We start from the raw sequence: 18,064 nt of genomic DNA on the forward strand, positions 1-18,064 counted from the left end.
TGTTACATTATACACCTATTATCTGGTGTAGCAACTCGTATGTAAGTCGTCCAATGTATTACTTAATTATTTTGCAGGTGGGAAGCTGCTTTTCAGTGTTTTTGTTCCCTACTATATTTGAGCAAACATTCACCAGTTTAGCTGCTATAAATTCAGTCAATCATACAATGGAAGACCCAGGATGAAATAATGATAATATTGTGAAAAGGGCAGATTGCTAATCACAGTATAGCAGAGCCGTTGAGTCAGAGATGGGCGCAACTAAAAGGCTATTACACACGTAAGCTTTCAGCCCGGACGAGGCTAGTAGCACTGTACACTTTTCCTAATAATTCAATCATACTAAGAGAGAGCAAGTTATCCAGTTTCATTGATATTGAAATATTGCAAAGGCAGCAAGTATATGAGAAGCCAACTGCAAATACTGTATAGTTGGATGGATAAAAAGAACTACTCACAAAGCAGCGGCAGGAGAAAAAACATATTAAAGATATGGAAATGTGTGAGTTCTTAGTCAGTGGCTCGGTCTTCTGGCAGAAGGGTTGAAGGGAAAGGAAGAGGCATGGAAAAAAGGACAAGTGAGTTTTAGGAAATGGGGAGAGTTACAGAAAAGTCACTCAGAAACCTAGTCACAGGAGACTTTCTGGGCAACATGATGAGGAGAGACTGATTGTTGGTACCTGCAGCCAACAAGATTAAATTCAAACCACTGTCCTCATGCAATCATAACATTTTATTTACACAATTTATTGTTCTCATTCATTAGAAAAAAAGTGTCCAAGAGAGGTGACAAATCTTTTAGCATAGATTTGTGTGAAGGTGGTATGGGCTATGAATATTAGTATTCCACAAAATTTCTTGCCCCCAAAGGAGAGCATTTTTGCAATTTACACATATGTGTATGTGTTCATTCCCACATGATATATAGAATACTGTTTTGCATAATTGTTTATACAGAACATTCTGAAACGAAGATCTCTTAGCATAATAATCTGTACTTTGATGTCAGATTTTTTTGATCTTTCTTATTATACATGTTGCTTGCATGAAAACGGAAATGGACAATTTATAGAAATTGTGATGACTTGATATGGAGATGATGATAATGATGCTGTAATAAGTAGTAGTAGTAGTAGTAGTAGTAGTAGTAGTAGTAGTAGTAGTAGTATTTTTATTATTAAACATCATAATATGCTAAAAACCTACTTGTATTGATTTCAGTGATATAGATCTGGTTGTGATTGGCAAATGGCAGACCCTTCCACTTCGGACGTTGGAACAATCATTGTTGGAACACAACATTGCAGAACCATCATCAATTAAAGTTCTCGATAAGGCTTCGGTAAGTTATTCACTTGCAGTATAAAAATATTAAGTTGTTTTTATTGCTCTGGTCATAGAAATAAGTAGTCTGTGTAGTGCTCCGTTGTATGGGAGGGCATGGTTTGAATGCTGGCCCTAATGATCGTAATTTATCTTGTCAGACAATTTATTATCCTTTCCCTCCCATACCCAACTCTCCAATGTTGATAGCTTTGTCACAGGAGTGAAATGTAAATCTGTCATTGAGATGTACCCAGGGTGTTGGACCTAGGCTATTTCTGTCTGCAAAAAAACTTAAAGCTGCACAGGAGAAAATACCCCCCCCCCTCCCCCCACTCAGCTTCAGAAGCCTTGGTATTGACACAGTTCAGTGTTTTACACCACTAATTCCATAGAAACAGGATTCTTGATACACTTGTGTATTCCCCATGTAAAATTTGAAATTGTCGTGGTTCATATTTTGACAATATTGCAGTCTTAAATTGCGTCAGAGGAACAAAATGATCAGTATCTAGTTTTTAGAAAATGGATACCATAGCAGCAATCAGTTGGATAATGAAGTTCATAAAGACAAAATTGATAATGAGTATTATAATTATGCTGAGCAAACTCAATACTACTAGTGGGGGTAATGTGAACACCCATGCTCAGCTGTAACTCTGGGTAAATTACAGGCTGGCATAGGCAGAAATACAGTAAACCTGCTGTATTTGTCCATAGGGAATGAAGAGGAATTTTTCTTGTGTTTATGCAATACATACAGCAATAAAATGTCAGCAAAATGTATAAAACCTGCAATAAGTGAAACAAGAAGTAGCAACAACATAGATTATTAATTAAATATTGAACAAGGTCTTGGATAAAGAACGAGATAAAATGTTGAACATGTGTAAAACATACTGCAAGTGCTGTATAGTACAATAGTCGAGAATGACGCAACTTAATTTCAGTTACTGTAATCAGCAGTACCACAATGAACAGTGTTCGCTACACACATTACATGAAAGCCTACACATTGTTTTGTATTCTCTGCAAAATGTTGTACGAATGTGATTTACAATACCTAACTCGTTGAAAATTTCTGACACACACAACCACAAAGTATCAGTAACAAATACGGTATTGTTCCACTTCTGTGCTTTGAAAACATAACACATATCAGAAATTAATTTTGTAGGATCCTAAAATTACAGCAAATACAGTGTTGTTTGGTTTTCAACCAGTTGTTTTAACTTTAAAATGCAATAGAGTAATGCATACTGCATTATACTGTCCTACTTCAAATAATCGGTTAATTTGTTTCTTTTTTACATTTAAGGTGGGCATGCACATTTTACATTTAACACAGAGTTTTGAAACCAACAATCTGCAGGAAACAAGAATTTGAAAATAGTATTAAATTGTTGTTAGTAATCCCAAAATATGTTACAAACAGAAATGAACTTCGGACTTCATAGCTGATGCTTTTGTCTGAAAATGTAATAAAAAATTATTGTTTCATATAAGTTAAAATAATTGATGTTGTACGAAGTGATTTTGTAAGTATAGCATTTACATAGAATTTAGATGGGACTATTAAATTTTGCTGTTACAGCCAATGTCATTAAAAGCAATGTTGCTATAAAAAGTAGTGACTGTATTAACAAAAGATGTCTGTATAATGGATCTGTTCACAAATATACCAACAGGTGAACAACACTGAATTCACTTGCTTTCATCTGAGTAATATCTGAGCCAACTGTGAACTTGATGTATTTTTCGATAGTAATCACCTGACCCATAGCAATTACCCATAATACCTTGGATTTAAACGTGATAGAACCGTTTCATTTAAACAGAATCGAACAAAGACTGTAGATAAATTGAGATCAAGAAATAATATTCTGCAAAAATTGTACAGTACAAAGTGGGATTCTGCAGCGTTGTCTCAAAGATCACCTGTCCTCTGCTTTGACTTCTCAGTGGCACTAGATAAACAGCAGCCGCCTGAAGCCCGTAGATATGCAACTAAGTTGATGTACATCTATAAAGTCAACTCCCGTATTCTCGTTGCATTCCTGAGCAGCATTTCACCACCTAGCCTGAGAGGAAACAGTATCTTTCGGAGGAAATATAAGAAAATTTGCAACAGTTAACAGCTGCCAATTCATGAGGACGTAACTGCTATCCACATCAGCAGACTCCACTCCAAATGAAAACCACTCCGAACAGCTAGCACCTTGCAGACTCCATGAAGCTTGGAAGAAAGAATGGTACCTATTATAATACTCTACAGGAGTTCCTTAGCTTTCTCGGAGCCAACAACAATCCGTGGAAATTTGATCTAACCCAAAAGACAAAACACTCAGTATGATTCGGACTACCGAGGAGATATGCAGTGACATACTATACAGGTAGGGAAAGACTACCGCAGTGGAATGCACCAGTGGGCTCCCAAGACACACTGTCAGACATATTGTTAAAGAATGCCCTCAGAATCCATTCCCTGGAAATCCCTCGGACTTCCTGGACACTATAGCAGATTTGACAAATTATACACGGTTACTATAAATGAGCCATTTGTTCTCAAAGCTCTGTATTTTCTAAAGTGTCCTATTTACAGATAGACTGATTAATGGAAAGAATCATAAACTCTCAAAGTTTGCATTTTGCACCCTACTAATTTTCTAAGATTGCCCCTACGTCCGTCGTCATCCCGACAGTTATATTTTCTCGGGGCTGTTGCAATGTTCTTTGCAGTGAGAGTACATAAACATGGCCCTTAATGTATCAAACCCTCCTCCCAAGGAAAATATTAAAAGGCCTTAGGTCAGGTGACTTGGGAGCCAAGGGAACAGAGCCACATCATCTTCACCACTACGTCTAATCGAGCAATGTGGAACTTTGTTGTTCAGTTTGTAATGAACATTGATGCTCCAATGAGGGGATGCCATGTCTTACACCAGCCACAGTTTACCTGTTTTAATTGTTGCCCTAGCTGCAGACAATACGGTTTGAAATTTAACTACCATCACAAAATCTTCCAAACAGTTTTCTGCAGTGTTCGAAGTCTGTGGTTTGCGCAGGTCGATGAATTTTTTTTTTTTTAATTCATACAAAAATGTGGCACAGTTGGTTGACTGTTAGTTTCTTGTTTACAGAAAAAGCCAGTGTCCCTAAATTGTAGAGTCCAACGGACGGTGCTCTGTTTATATGGCAGTTCTTTTCCATCATTCCTTGTGAAGGCATGCTGCACTCTCGCAGCAGATAAACATGTCACATATTTGAACACAAAGAAACTTAAGTCAGTGGTTTGTCAAGGAACTGCACTCGTAATGCCAACTGATGGGCAGAATGCAGACTCAGTGAGTTTATGGTTCTATTCATTCAGCAGTCATATTTGTAAAATTAATACTTCAGTAAACATATAACTTAGAAAACAAATGCTTTCTAGTAGCCCTATATAAATAACGGCTGTAAATTTGTAAATTATGTACAATTTTATTCGTGTTTCTAAAGTGGTGTGTAATTGGAATGATAGTGATAAAATAGAAATAAATTGGTATAATTCTGTAAATTAACTAAAAACAGGGACATACAATTGACATACTTGGTGTTACATGATCAATATGGAATTTTGAGAATAAAAGTCTGCCATATTCCCACCTTTAGAAATGACCATACCGCAGATTTTGAGAGTACCAAGGAACACCAGAGGTGCAAATATTGTGAAAGGGAAATGGGGGTTCTCATGCCTTTTGAGAGGGCAGCTCATGTATGGGTATGAAGTTCAGAAAAATTAATCACAACTTTGATCAAATAAAGATAAATATATACTTAATTTATGAAATGAAATTTGCTAACTAGTTAATAATCGCATATTCTTTGCCCTTGTAGCTCAGACCTTTGATCTGCTGGCATCATTTCAACATTTATTTTTCTTTTGTAGATATACTTGTTGAAGGATTTCTTTGTGTGTGTGTGTGTGTGTGTGTGTGTGTGTGTGTGTGTGTGTGTGTGTGTGTGTGAGAGAGAGAGAGAGAGAGAGAGAGAGTGAGTGAGTGAGTGAGTAAGTATAGATACGCACATAAACATAGTGTTCATGAGCATAACTCAGCTTCTAAAATCACTTTCTCCACCAAGACGCACATACAACTGAGTCAATGATGAACACGGGTAGCTGAGCTTGATTACCAATCTTGAATATGTTCTTGTTTGTTGCTAAACATTTCCTTTGTATAGTATTCTTTTCAACCATTGCATGTGTAAGAAAAAGTAACATAAACCAAGATGTGGAAATATAAAGTAACCATTGAGAATACGGCATTATTGGAAAATTGAATCGTAGCATGAAGTTAGTAACATCGTATAGTAAGGCATTTTAAATAGAGGGGGGGGGGGGGGGGGGGGGGGGGCTCCAGTTGCAGCTGCTGAGAAATTGTGAATACCCTTAATCCACAATGAAGATCTCTCTGAACAAACATAATGTTGTATGTTAATGCTCCTGTTTTCTGTAATGGGAAAACAAGACCATGTAAATGTGCTAATTCGATTTTTGTGTATACTATATTTGTATATATACTAATGTTAATATTCTGTTAACAAATTGCTTCTTTATTATTTGATGTGTGCCCCCCCCCCCCTCCCCCAACACACACACACACACACACACACACACACACACACACACACATTATTTTAAATATAAGTAATTAGACATATTTTTTTCTGTTGTAATCTGTATCATTCTTATTGAGAAAAACATCTTTAAAAACCATTTTCTATTAATGATTTCACAGGTACCAATAGTAAAGCTGAAAGATCGGGAGTCGGACATAAAGGTTGACATCAGCTTTAACATGAGCAATGGTGTGAAGTCTGCAGAGCTCATAAAGGACTTCAAAGAGCGCTTCCCAGTTTTGCCAAAGCTAGTCCTTGTACTAAAACAGTTCCTTTTACAGAGAGATTTAAATGAGGTTTTCACTGGTGGTATCTCATCTTACAGTCTCATACTAATGACGATTAGCTTCTTGCAGGTATGTAACCAGTACAAATTAATTTTGAGAGGCTGGAAAGAGCGAGCTTGTTGTGATTTTTGAAATGTGGTCATGTTCTTAGGTATTGGTGTTCTTGTTGTGTTGTGGAGTTGTTTTATTAGGTATTGGTGTAGTTTTGCTAGAATTAGTCTCAATCTGTGCTCGAGTTGTTTCCATTTTTGTGAATATTACCGTCTGTATTGCATATTTCAAGTAAATAGATAACTATTGGTAAAGGTTATTGATAAAGGTTAATCTTACAGTGGCACACATGTTACAACTGCCAGTATGCATATTTTCTGTATGGAAAACACTATGTGATCAAAAGTATCTGGACACTGTTAAAAACATAAGTTTTTCATATTAGGCGTATTGTGCTGCTACCTGCTGCCAGGTACTCCATATCAGCGACCTGAGTAGTCATTAGACATCGTGAGAGAGTAGAATGGGGTGCTGCGTGTAACTCAGGGACTTCAAACGTGGTCAGGTGATTGGGTCACTTGTGTCATACGTCTGTACGTGAGATTTCCACACTCCTAAACATGCCTAGGTCCTCTGTTTCCGATGTGATAGTCAAGTGGAAACGTGAAGGGACACGTAAAGCATAAAAGCGTACAGGCCGACCTCGTCCGTTGACTGACAGAGACTGCTGACAGTTGAAGAGGGTCGTAATGTGTAATAGGCAGCCATCTATCCAGACCATCACACAGGAATTACAAACTGCATCCGGATCCACTACAAGTACTATGACAGTTAGGTGGGAGGTGAGAAAACTTGGATTTCATGGTCGAGTGGCTGCTCATAAACCAGACATTGCACCGGTAAATAACCAACGATGCCTCACTTGGTGTAAGGAGCGTAAACATTGGACGATTGAACAGTGGAAAAATGTTGTGTTGAGTGACAAATCACAGTACACAATGTGGCGATCCGATGGTGCGTGTGTGGGTGTGGCAAATGCCAGGTGAAAATCGTCTGCCAGCGTGTGTTGTGCCAACAGTAAAATTCAGAGGTGGTGGTGTTACGGTGTGGTCGTGGTTTTCATGGAGGAGGCTTTCACCCATTGTTGTTTTGCATGGCAATGTCACAGCACATGCCTACATTGATGTCTTAAGCACCTTCTTGCTTCCCACTGTTGAAGAGCAATTCGGGGATGGCGATTGCATCTTTCAGCACGATTGAGCACCTGTTCATAATGCATGGCCTGTGGCAGAGTGGTTACACAACAAAAACATCCCTGTAATGGACTGGCCTGCTCAGAGTCCTGACCTGAATCCTGTAGGATACCTTTGGGATGTTTTGGAATGCCGACTTCGTGCCAGGCCTCACCAACCGACATACCTCTCCTCAGTGCATTGCTCTGTGAAGAATGGACTGCTATTCTCCAAGAAATCTTCCAGCACCTGATTGAAAGTATGCCTGCGAGAGTGGAAGCTGTCATCAAGGCTAAGGGTGGGCCAACACCCTATTGAATTCCAATATGACCGATGGGAGGGCCGCCACGAATTTGTAAGTCATTTTCAGCCAGGTGTTCAGATACTTTTGATCACATAGTGTAAGTTGCTCAAACAAATAAGCTAAGCAACTTCCAGTCTTCTTATAGTTGCTAGTCTTTGAAACAAACAAATCAAACTCCAAACATACTTGACTTATTGGTACTCGATAATACCTTATGGAACAATTTTCTGGGGCCAGTTCTCATGGGAATGAATTATTTATTGGCCAAAAGCGAGCTGTAAGAATATTATCTGTTGGTCACCTGTCGTCATCTTTTAGGAGTTAACACTTTTTAAATGTACAGTCACAATACACTTTCTGATCAAAAGTATCCAGACATTATTAGTAGACATTAACGTGGGATATATCCACACTTCACCTTTGATGACTCGAACTCTGCTGAGAACACTTACAGTGAAGTGTCTGAATGCCTTTGAAGTAATGGCAGCACATTCTTCCCAAGGAACTGAAACCTGCTAAGATGGTGATGTTAGAGCTGGAGTCTGGAGAACAGTTGACAGTCTCTCATCCCAAAGGTGTTCTTTTGGGTGTTTACTTCATATGAAATGATTTTGAATCTGGATTTCTATCTTTGTTGAGAGAGACATATTGCTATATACTATCTGTGCAATTTCCTGTACAGAATTTTCACACAATATGTATCCTGCTCTGTAAGAGCCTAATAAACTATGTTTCTCAAACTGAAACTGCTACAAGCGTTAGCTTGAATTACGATTTTATTTTTCTATTCATTGCAGTTGCATCCACGTCAGAATGCGTATAGCCCAAACGCTAATCTTGGTGTGCTGCTAATTGAATTTTTTGAGCTGTATGGCCGTAAATTCAATTACATGAAGACTGGCATTCGCGTTAAGAATGGAGGCACCTACATCTCAAAGGAAGAGGTGAGTCATGTAAAAAAAACTAGAAGTAATTCTTTGAAATGTTGCCTAGTGCAGAAAAGATTACATAGTAATTAGAGCATTTAAATTCTGTTCTTAACATTCATCACTACATTTCAGAAAATTTGTATGATAAGCATTGATTGTGCAACAAAAGTGTGTACATGTTTCCTGGAACATCATTATACAAAACCATGCAACCTGCACATCATTTTCTATTTAAATCTTCATTTATTGTTATGTTGTTGTTGTTGTTGTTGTTGTTGTTGGGGGGGAGGGGGATGTAACCCCACCTAACCTCCAGGAAGACCAATGATCCAGGCCATGAATACATCAGTCACTGTTCAGAGAGGAGGGTAGAATGGAAATAACGTCTTCATATTCATCTGATACTTGAATCTCTTGTAGTTGCATTTGCCTATTTAATTTTGTTTTAACGAAGGTAGTAAATTATTTCACAAGTGACGTTTTTAGCCAGAAACTCATTAACAGAGATGGCTGTGTGTCCAGGTCCATTGTCATGGTGAAAGAACTCGTCTTCTGTCTGTCACAGTTCGGGTCTTCTTTGACAAAAACTGTTGCAAAATCTTGTTAAAACTTTTAAATAAAAGGTTTAATTGATAGTCTGATATGGGGGAACAAACTCTGAATCAACGGCGCCCTTGACATCGAGGAAGCAGATCAGCATAGTTTTGACGTTTGATTTGACTTGGCGATATTTGTTTGGAGGGGGTAACTACGATGTTTTCCATTGACTTGACTGTTGTTCTGTTTCTGGGCCATTACCATAGCACCATGACTCATCAACCAGTAATAATCTTTGACAGAAACTCTGGATCAGTTTAAAGTTGTTGTTTCAAAGCATGACATTATTCACCTTACCATTCCTTTTGATGATCACTCAAAAACCGAGGAACAATTGTCAGCAACCTTTTTCGCTTCCAAATCTTTTGTGAAAATTCACTGAACCGAGCTCCAAGATAACCCACTAATTATTGACAGTTGATCAATTGTCTTTTGGTGGCCTGTGAGTACAAACCCCAAATTTTTATTCAGTATTTTCATTGATTCAGGTAGTTGATGGACGTCCAGAATGAGGTTTATCAATCGACATGTCACCATTTTTAAATCGAGCAAACAACTCATACTCTTGAGTTTTTCCCATAGAATCATCTTCGTAAGCTGTTTCCAACATTAAAACAGTTTCAGCAGCATTTTTACAAAGTAGGAAACAAAATTTATAGCTGCACATCGTCATGTAAAACTATCATCATAAAAAATGAAATAAGAACAAAACAGTATTACCAAGAACAGTCACTGCAGATGAACAGAACAAGCCAGCTCGACGACACAGGCGGCACTGAACTGGCAGTGCATTGCGCTGTACTTGCCTAGTGGCAGAAATCCATACTACATAAGCTCCAACTATGGCTATGGTATCCCAGTGTTTTTTGGGTACACTTTGTATGGACATAATAGAACAACTAAATTTAATGAAGTAGGTTAGCTGATTCCGCACGTCTAGGGCCTGGGTGGAAATTTTGCAGTCATTTAGTGTACACTATTATCTATCTACAGTAATTTCAGTAATCCAGAAGGGTTAAAATTTCCTTCACTATCTTTTGTTATCCTTAAAACTTTTAGGTGAGCTTTTAATTGATTGGCAACTTCATTATATTTCTGGACTTGGTTGGCTTTATAAAAAATTTAATAACAAACATAGATAGCAAATTAAGAAAAATACCTGAATTAATTGTTGTTTAGTCTTTTTTACTGTTTGCAACTGTTCCTTGAAAGCATTGAGTATACGATAACGAATTGCGCCATTACATTGCACAGCTTTGGAAAGATCGATGATAATTACTTGGACTAATTCTCGTTCATACAGGGGTGCAGGGGTGATTTTATTTTTTATTTTTTACCACCCCCCCCCCCCCCCCCCCCCAAAGGCATATTGCAATTAGTTCCTTTAACAGCTAACATCAGACAAAACAGTTCTTGCATACATATTTGTGTAAATTTTATTAACTTTCAACCTAGTGCATAGATCATGTGAACCAAATATTCTTCAGTCTCTTAACTGTTTTCAAGAATTAGATACTTCTGTTACCCAGGCTGTTCTCAGAAAAACTAAAACAGAACTGTTGACAGGCAATTCCACTTTTTATATGAGTGAATTATCAACAGGAAACTATTAATTATTACTGATTATTAATTCGGGCCCAGACAGTCAACCAAACTTGTTATTCTTGCAGGTGCAGCGTGATATGGCAGATGGACAACACCCTTCACTTCTTTACATTGAAGACCCACTAACACCTGGGAATGACATAGGACGCAGTTCATATGGTGCACTGCAAGTAAAGCAGGCTTTCAGTTATGCTTATATTGTGCTTACACAAGCTGTGAATCCACTTAATCACCTCATCTATGATGCTAACAAGGCCAGGTATGCTTAAAATGTATTTTTACATAAAGTGAAACATGTGATGAACCATAGAAGTGGCAGCTGTCTAATATTAAATTGTTCTGCATACCACTTCTAGACACTTACTGTTAAGTCACAGAATGAGTGGGGTTACTGATACCCATTTGTGTGAAGTATTGTGTAGATGAAAAACAAAGATGTGGGCCAAAAATAGATAAAAAATTGTAATGTATATGACATTATTTTTACCTTTCACAATGGGCCTATAAAGCTTAAAAGAAACATGTTAGGTTGAGATGAGCACTGTGACACAGTTGAGAAACACGGACTCGTATTGTGGAGGAACCATATTCAAACACCCATCTCATAACAAATTTAACTTCCCTGAGATATCCCCAAATGGCTTTAAGGGCAAATGCTGGATTCCTTCCACAATTGGAACTTCAAAAAGCGTTTTATTAAGTTTCCACAGGTATTCAAACACACAATTTTTTTTTTATTAGCAGTGTAGTTTCAAAGGAATACTTGGAGAGACTTCAGACCAGTATATTTTCAGTCTGTAATGTAAATTTTATTTCACAGTATTCTAGGCCGAATCATCAGGGTGACTGATGAAGTGATCCAGTATAGAGCATGGATCCGGGAAAATTTTCCCATATCATCTACAGAGACTGAAGGAGAGCATGAACCTGAGGCTGAACCTGAAGCCGAGCCTGAAGCAGAAGCAGAGGAATCCTTAAGCTCGTGCAGTGATCAGTCAACTCTGGATACTGGAGATTCAAGTTTAACTTCCTCCAGCGATTCGGTGGGTCAGCTACCGCTCCCGTTTGGTGGGTGTGGTGTGCCACGTCATTCTGCATATAGTAGTAGTAGTAGTAGTAGTAGTAGTAGTAAAAAGTTCCAGCTCGTTAAATGTTATTTCCACTTCTTCACCCACATTTATGTCTGTAAACAGTCATTATGTAAGAACAACAAGTTATAAGGTATTGTGTGTCAGTTGAAGGGACTAGCAAAACAGAGCTAAGTATTTCAAGTTGATGCAGTTTCTGTGTTTTTATGTTTAATTAAAGGGTATAAAATACAATAAGATTGACAAATATATATTTTGGAAAGTGGTTTCTAGCAGTACATATGGAACTACTTGTTAAAGAGGTCTGTTCAAAAACTTCCAGAATATTCATAATTTTGCACCACTGGTGTGTTGGAGCGAAAAGCACTTGGCATCCCTGCACATGCCTGTGTGTAGTGCGTAACTGCCAGAAGTTTTATTGTATGTCTGTAGGTTATTGTTCAGTGCTGTATTGAGTAGAACATTGTGTTGCACAGTTCGAAAATTTTGGGCTGGCAGAGTTAGAGGAGCAACACATCTGTATTAAATTTTGCGTGAAACTCAAGAAAACATACCAAATGATGCAGGAAGCCTACGTTGATGAGTGCTTAAGCCATACTTGCTGTTACGAATGGTTCACACGGTTTAAAAATGGCCAGATGGAAGTCAGTGGTGACCCTCATTCAGGATACCCTTTGATGTCCACCGATGACACTCATGTCAGAGAGGTTAAAGAAATTGTGCAGGCCAGTCGAAGACTTGACTGTCTGAGAGATTACAGAAGAATGTAATACTTTAGCTGGATCATGTTATGAAATCCTGACACATCTTGGAATGAATCATATTGCTGCCAAATTCGTCCCACAGCTTACAAGCCAATACCAGAATTCTATACTTTGGCCTCAGGATCTGTCAAACCGACCGACTAGGAGCAGGAGAGGCATCACGGGACATTTTTACTTCCATTGTCCTGCATATAGTTTGATGCATCCACTATAAAATATACACGTTTGAATTCCACAGAGCGAAATACAGTGACGTGATAGAAGAATGCTGCATGAAGAAGCTTGGCACTGTACTTTGGCACACTTCAGACCAAATAACATGTCTTACATTTCTTTGAACACATGTGTTTTATGTATTGGACACTTCAGAAAGATGTTTGCTACAAAAAGAACATTTTTGGAAAGTCAATTTTTTAAATTTTTGGCGTCCTACCTCAAACGGTAGATAGAAAGGGGTGGTGGGGGACACATCTAGTATTTCCCCGGTTTGGAAATATCATGGATATGGGACTGATACATACAGCAGACTGAGTTGTAATGTGGAGGTAGGTAGTCTCCACGCGACTTGTGTTTACGTGTAGTGATTTTGCTATTTCCTCTTCGTTCATTTCTCTCACGTCAAATAAAAACAAAATGAATTTCTATGGTGGGAGCTATGAAGTGAATTAAAATACATTCACATAATTACAGAAGGCTAAAATATGTTGTTAGTTACAGATTTTATTTTATTTAAACCTTTCTGACAGTCAAGCATTAATCGCCTTGCAGAACAAGGAAGTACTTTCTGTCGGTTTGCTAAAGAAATTTGGCTTTTGTTAATCTTTCACGCTGAGGCAGTCAATTTATTTGAAAGTGTTTTGCATTTGAAGCGCACGTTAACATCTTCTAGCGCGTATGGCATTATGCCATAATAAAGAACCAAACATGAGATAATACAGTACTGGTACTCCAGGAAAGTTAAGGATTTTAATATGGTTCACGAAATTATGATGCTCTTGAAGTATCCTCCGATACCTTGTTTCTTTTATGACATAATGTAAGCTATTTTAATGTCTTACATGTACGAATATAAGGACTTCCTGTGTCGTCATAGCTCTGCAAGTGCGGTGACACCTGTTGTCTGGCCCTCTCAGGCAACTGCTGAAACGAACCTATTTCCACAGTTCATGGGGAAATATTACGTATGGTGGATTGAAGAGTGTTGCTTTCAAAGCAAATTTCCTTTCACGCAAGATGAACTATGTGCGAGAATGTACGATGAACTTCGTAAATCGCAGAGCGTTAGACTCACATATAAAAATCGACTCTTTGAGGACAACCGTTCAGAAGAATTTCGAGCCCAGATGATAAGACATTTATGCCATTATTAAAAATTTTATTGGCACAATTGTATGATGTATCTTAAAGTGTAACATGCACAAAAAAAGATTAACATTATATGTGAAAGCTCAGCTTCTCTTGCAGCTTGTTAATCTCGGAGACCAATATTATATGTGAAAGCTTTGCTTTTCTTGTAGCAACGCTATGTATATTAATTTAAACCATTAACGTTTCCTGTTTGTGTGTTCGTGCTACACAATAGTGATGTTGCTGCTATTGGCTGACTACATCAGGTGTCCTATGCTCTGAATATCCACTGTCATCAGCTGGCGAGATCATGTGACTTGAGCTATGTCTGGCATACAGAATCGCATCGCAATCTCTATTTCAATGCTTCGGAAAGTAATATGCGGAGTTTAGTGAAATTCGAATCTATACTTTCGCAATACGAAAACACGCAATGTTCGTCGCAAATATCCCCCTCCCCCCCCCTCCCCCCTCCGTATTTCGTTCCAAAAATGCCAGGAAAGTCTACACCGGTGTATAAAACCATAATGATTTAAAGGATTGATAAGTTTTACAGTTGGGAGGAAAATTATACTGCCCCTTAATACAGAAAGTGTATTTTCATCGGGAGAAAGTGTATTTTTAACTGGGAGATCCGGGAATTTCTTTTTACTTGTCCTTCTTTAACCCTGTATTGCTCCCTGAAAATTTGAATACCCTACTCAAAGTGGTTTCTGAGATTTAGGGGAAAATGCAACAGAAAATGTAAATTTTCAGGAACAGCTTCTAAAGGTTTTTTTTTAAGTCACTCAGAAGCACCCTGCACCACTCTGTATATCATCCTATTGATATTTTTCCAAGTTTTTTCTTCTTTCTGGACTCCTTAGTAGCCAACTGTACTTCATACTTCGCTTTATCAATGCGAACTTTATCCATCCGTTCAAGTTCTCTAATGCAGTTTTCTCCAGGATTAATTCCCATATGCTGTAGCACTTCCAATGTTGCCATCATTAAAAGCAATAACAGCATCACTGACCCCTCACTTTACTGTCTTCATTCCAACCAAAACATTTTTAGGTATTAGAGTCCATATAAGATTATTGAACGACTCGTTGAGGTTTTGTGTCTGACCATGCAGACACTTCTTCAGTAATTCAGGATTTGCCAGGTCTCTGTAAATATGCTTTATGATTTCCATGACTGCTGCTGAGCTGGAATGTTTATGGCTGTATGAATTGTTAGAGTACTGGGCATTGTGGTAATTGCACCATGAACCAGGTCCAGGAGGGCAAAGGTGGTGTACTGGTTTTTCATCAGTTGACAGTCTAGCGTACTACCTACTTAATTTTTGATAAATCCTCAGTATTATTTCTAATGGTCATCCCATAATACTGCTATAGTTCATCAATCATTTTGTCTGTCAGCCTGCGTCTTACGGTTTTACCATAAGAAAGTTTCTTGTCTCTCAAACTTTGTTTCAACTTCCTCAACCTGGTGCCCACCCTCTTCTGGACACGACCAACACATTCCAGTTTTGTGATAATGTTCTCACCATAAGGCATAGAGGCTACTGCACTTCTTTTGAGTCTCCATCACCTAAGAACTTAGTGTAACACACTTCCCTTTCGTTCACAGATCAACTAAAAATTTCACTAAGTGCAGAGGCCTCCATACCACCGTTTGTTCCTTCATAATTTCTGTCACAGATATGCCATTCTTCATTCCCTGACTTTACACTTACAACAATGTTTGGTTAAAATCTGGAAATCTGTTACCTTTCCAGTATCCACACTAGTCACCGTAGCAACAGAATTCTTAGAACTGTAGCCGCAATTCTGCCAAGTGCCATCGAAAGCTCCTGGTATGTCATTCATACCATCATTTATTTCAACAGCTTTGTGTGCAGTGCCCTTCATTGACTCACATGTGACAGACTACACAGCAGCTCCAATGAATTTTGCATACTTGTCGATATTACAAGGTGGGCATGGCATATTCATCACAGCACACATTGTTTCTGCTGCAGTGTGTCCTTTGCCAGTAGCTTTCAATCTGTAAAACCACATAACATTTACTTCAAAATAATTATCTTTACACTTACCAGAATTCCAAAGTGAAAGAGTATATATGCAACTGGCACAATTAATAAGTTTCCTGGCTAGTCCATTTGATATCTCACTGTCTTCATGTAAACTAACTGTACCTCTACATATTGTACAACATACACATTCACCTAACACCCTTGTTAAAATGTGTAAATCTATCAGAATATAATCTAACCTACCATTTACATCACATTCGTTTTGAGAAAACTTTGTATCGCAACATTTTATTTCAATCTGGTGTTTATGTAGATACTGATGATGAGTTTGCCTGTATTTCATTGTCTGTAACTTCACATGCCACATGTTGAACATAGTGTTTCCCTTTATTTGAAAATCTATTGCCGTGAAACCCATGTTTCTTAAAAACACTTCATTTTGGTGTCATAATTTACTTTTTGAGAGATTTACCAATCTATTCATCACTTTTCCTCGGAAAAACATTAGCAGTTGGACATACAAAGTGTGTTTGTACTATGAAAAGATATGATACTGTTTTTGACAATGCTACCAATACAAACACATAATTTAACCTTTATAACACAGCAGTCTACAGCTTTCTACCTAAAAAATTACCGATTTTATTAAATCTTGAAATAATCCACATAAAAATTTTAACATTTTCAACCAGTGTAGATTATATTTAAAAAATAAAATAAAATACTTCCCATGTGAGTTTATAAAAGATACACATATCATTTTATTTGGAAAATTGCAAATTTTATGATTGAGATAAAAATTCGAAAATGTGAAAAAAAAATTTTTTTTCTGTTCCGTGACTCCCATTAAGAGAATCATAAGGTCATGAGATGTGGGTCTGTGGCTGTGACATTGAGTCCAAGGTTCAGTCTCCACAATGGGTTGGGAAAGGTTCTTGAAGACCAAAGAAAGCTTGTCGTGTCAGTTCAAATGTCAAAGGCGTGCTGGTAGTTTTCTTTGACTTAGAAGAGGTAGTTCATCACGAATTCGCGCCACTGGGGCAAATTGTTAGTCTATAGTACTATCAGGACGTGTTATGATGCCTGCAAGAAAATGTTATATGGAAACAGCCTGAAATGTGGCAAGACAATTCACGGCTCTTCATCACGGTAACACACCCGCACATTCATCCCTGCTAGTACATGACTATTAAGCAAAAAACAAAATCACTGTGCTGCCTCATCCTCCATACTCTCCAGACCTGGCACCTGGGGACTTCTTTTTATGTCCAAAGGTGAAAACCCTGTTGAAAGGACAAAGATTTGCAACAATAAAAGAACATTCACCGACAGTGCTTCGTGCAATCCAGCAAGAGGCATACCAAGGTTGCTTCCAGAAGTGGAAACAGCTTTGGGAACGGTGTATCAATTGTGAAGAAGCATATTTTGAAGGAGACCATGCACAAGTAAGGATAGAAAAATTTTGTTGGTCAAAGTTCCTGAATTTTTTGAACAGATCTCATAGTATCTGATATGTATGTGATATAGCTGAAAACACAACAAATATTGTGATCAGCCTAATCTCCACTAAATTGAGGGGTAGCACCTTTTCCCTCCAGCCCCTTGAGTTGTGAGCTGGTGCTATCAAGCGTACATTATTCAGAAATATGTAGTTGCGGAACTTCTTTGAAGCTTGAGTTAAAACCTGAAATTAATATTAATTTCATGTTCTGGTTCATGGTCAGAAAAATATTTCCACACTTCAGTGTCTTGAAACTACCAAGAAATTATTGCTAGTGCTCGTAACATTTAGAAAAGGAAACTTTTTGTTCCGAACCTATAGCCATGTTTTAAATGTATATCAACTGATCATAAAAACAGACATACAGACAGTAGAAATTGCAAGCAGGTATTAACAAGTAGCTCAAGAAAAACCTGG

The 18,064-nt window shown here is 37.9% G+C and overlaps 1 protein-coding gene across 2 annotated transcripts in view; it reads left to right on the plus strand.

Moving 5' to 3' along the window:
• Positions 1–18,064, plus strand: part of LOC126091929 (terminal nucleotidyltransferase 4B-like) — a 47,321-nt gene that overhangs the window by 17,561 nt on the left and 11,696 nt on the right. Inside the window, exons 3-7 of one of the 2 annotated variants that reach the window (XM_049907251.1) lie at positions 1,222–1,342; positions 6,102–6,338; positions 8,594–8,740; positions 10,993–11,186; positions 11,748–11,995. In XM_049907251.1, coding sequence (XP_049763208.1) covers positions 1,222–1,342; positions 6,102–6,338; positions 8,594–8,740; positions 10,993–11,186; positions 11,748–11,995 — 947 coding nt within the window. The remainder of the gene's footprint in view (positions 1–1,221; positions 1,343–6,101; positions 6,339–8,593; positions 8,741–10,992; positions 11,187–11,747; positions 11,996–18,064) is intronic. The other variant, XM_049907252.1, reaches the window with a different exon arrangement.

This window comes from Schistocerca cancellata, chromosome 7 (assembly GCF_023864275.1).
Source record: "Schistocerca cancellata isolate TAMUIC-IGC-003103 chromosome 7, iqSchCanc2.1, whole genome shotgun sequence".
In the NCBI taxonomy this organism is placed as follows: Eukaryota; Metazoa; Arthropoda; class Insecta; order Orthoptera; family Acrididae; genus Schistocerca; species Schistocerca cancellata.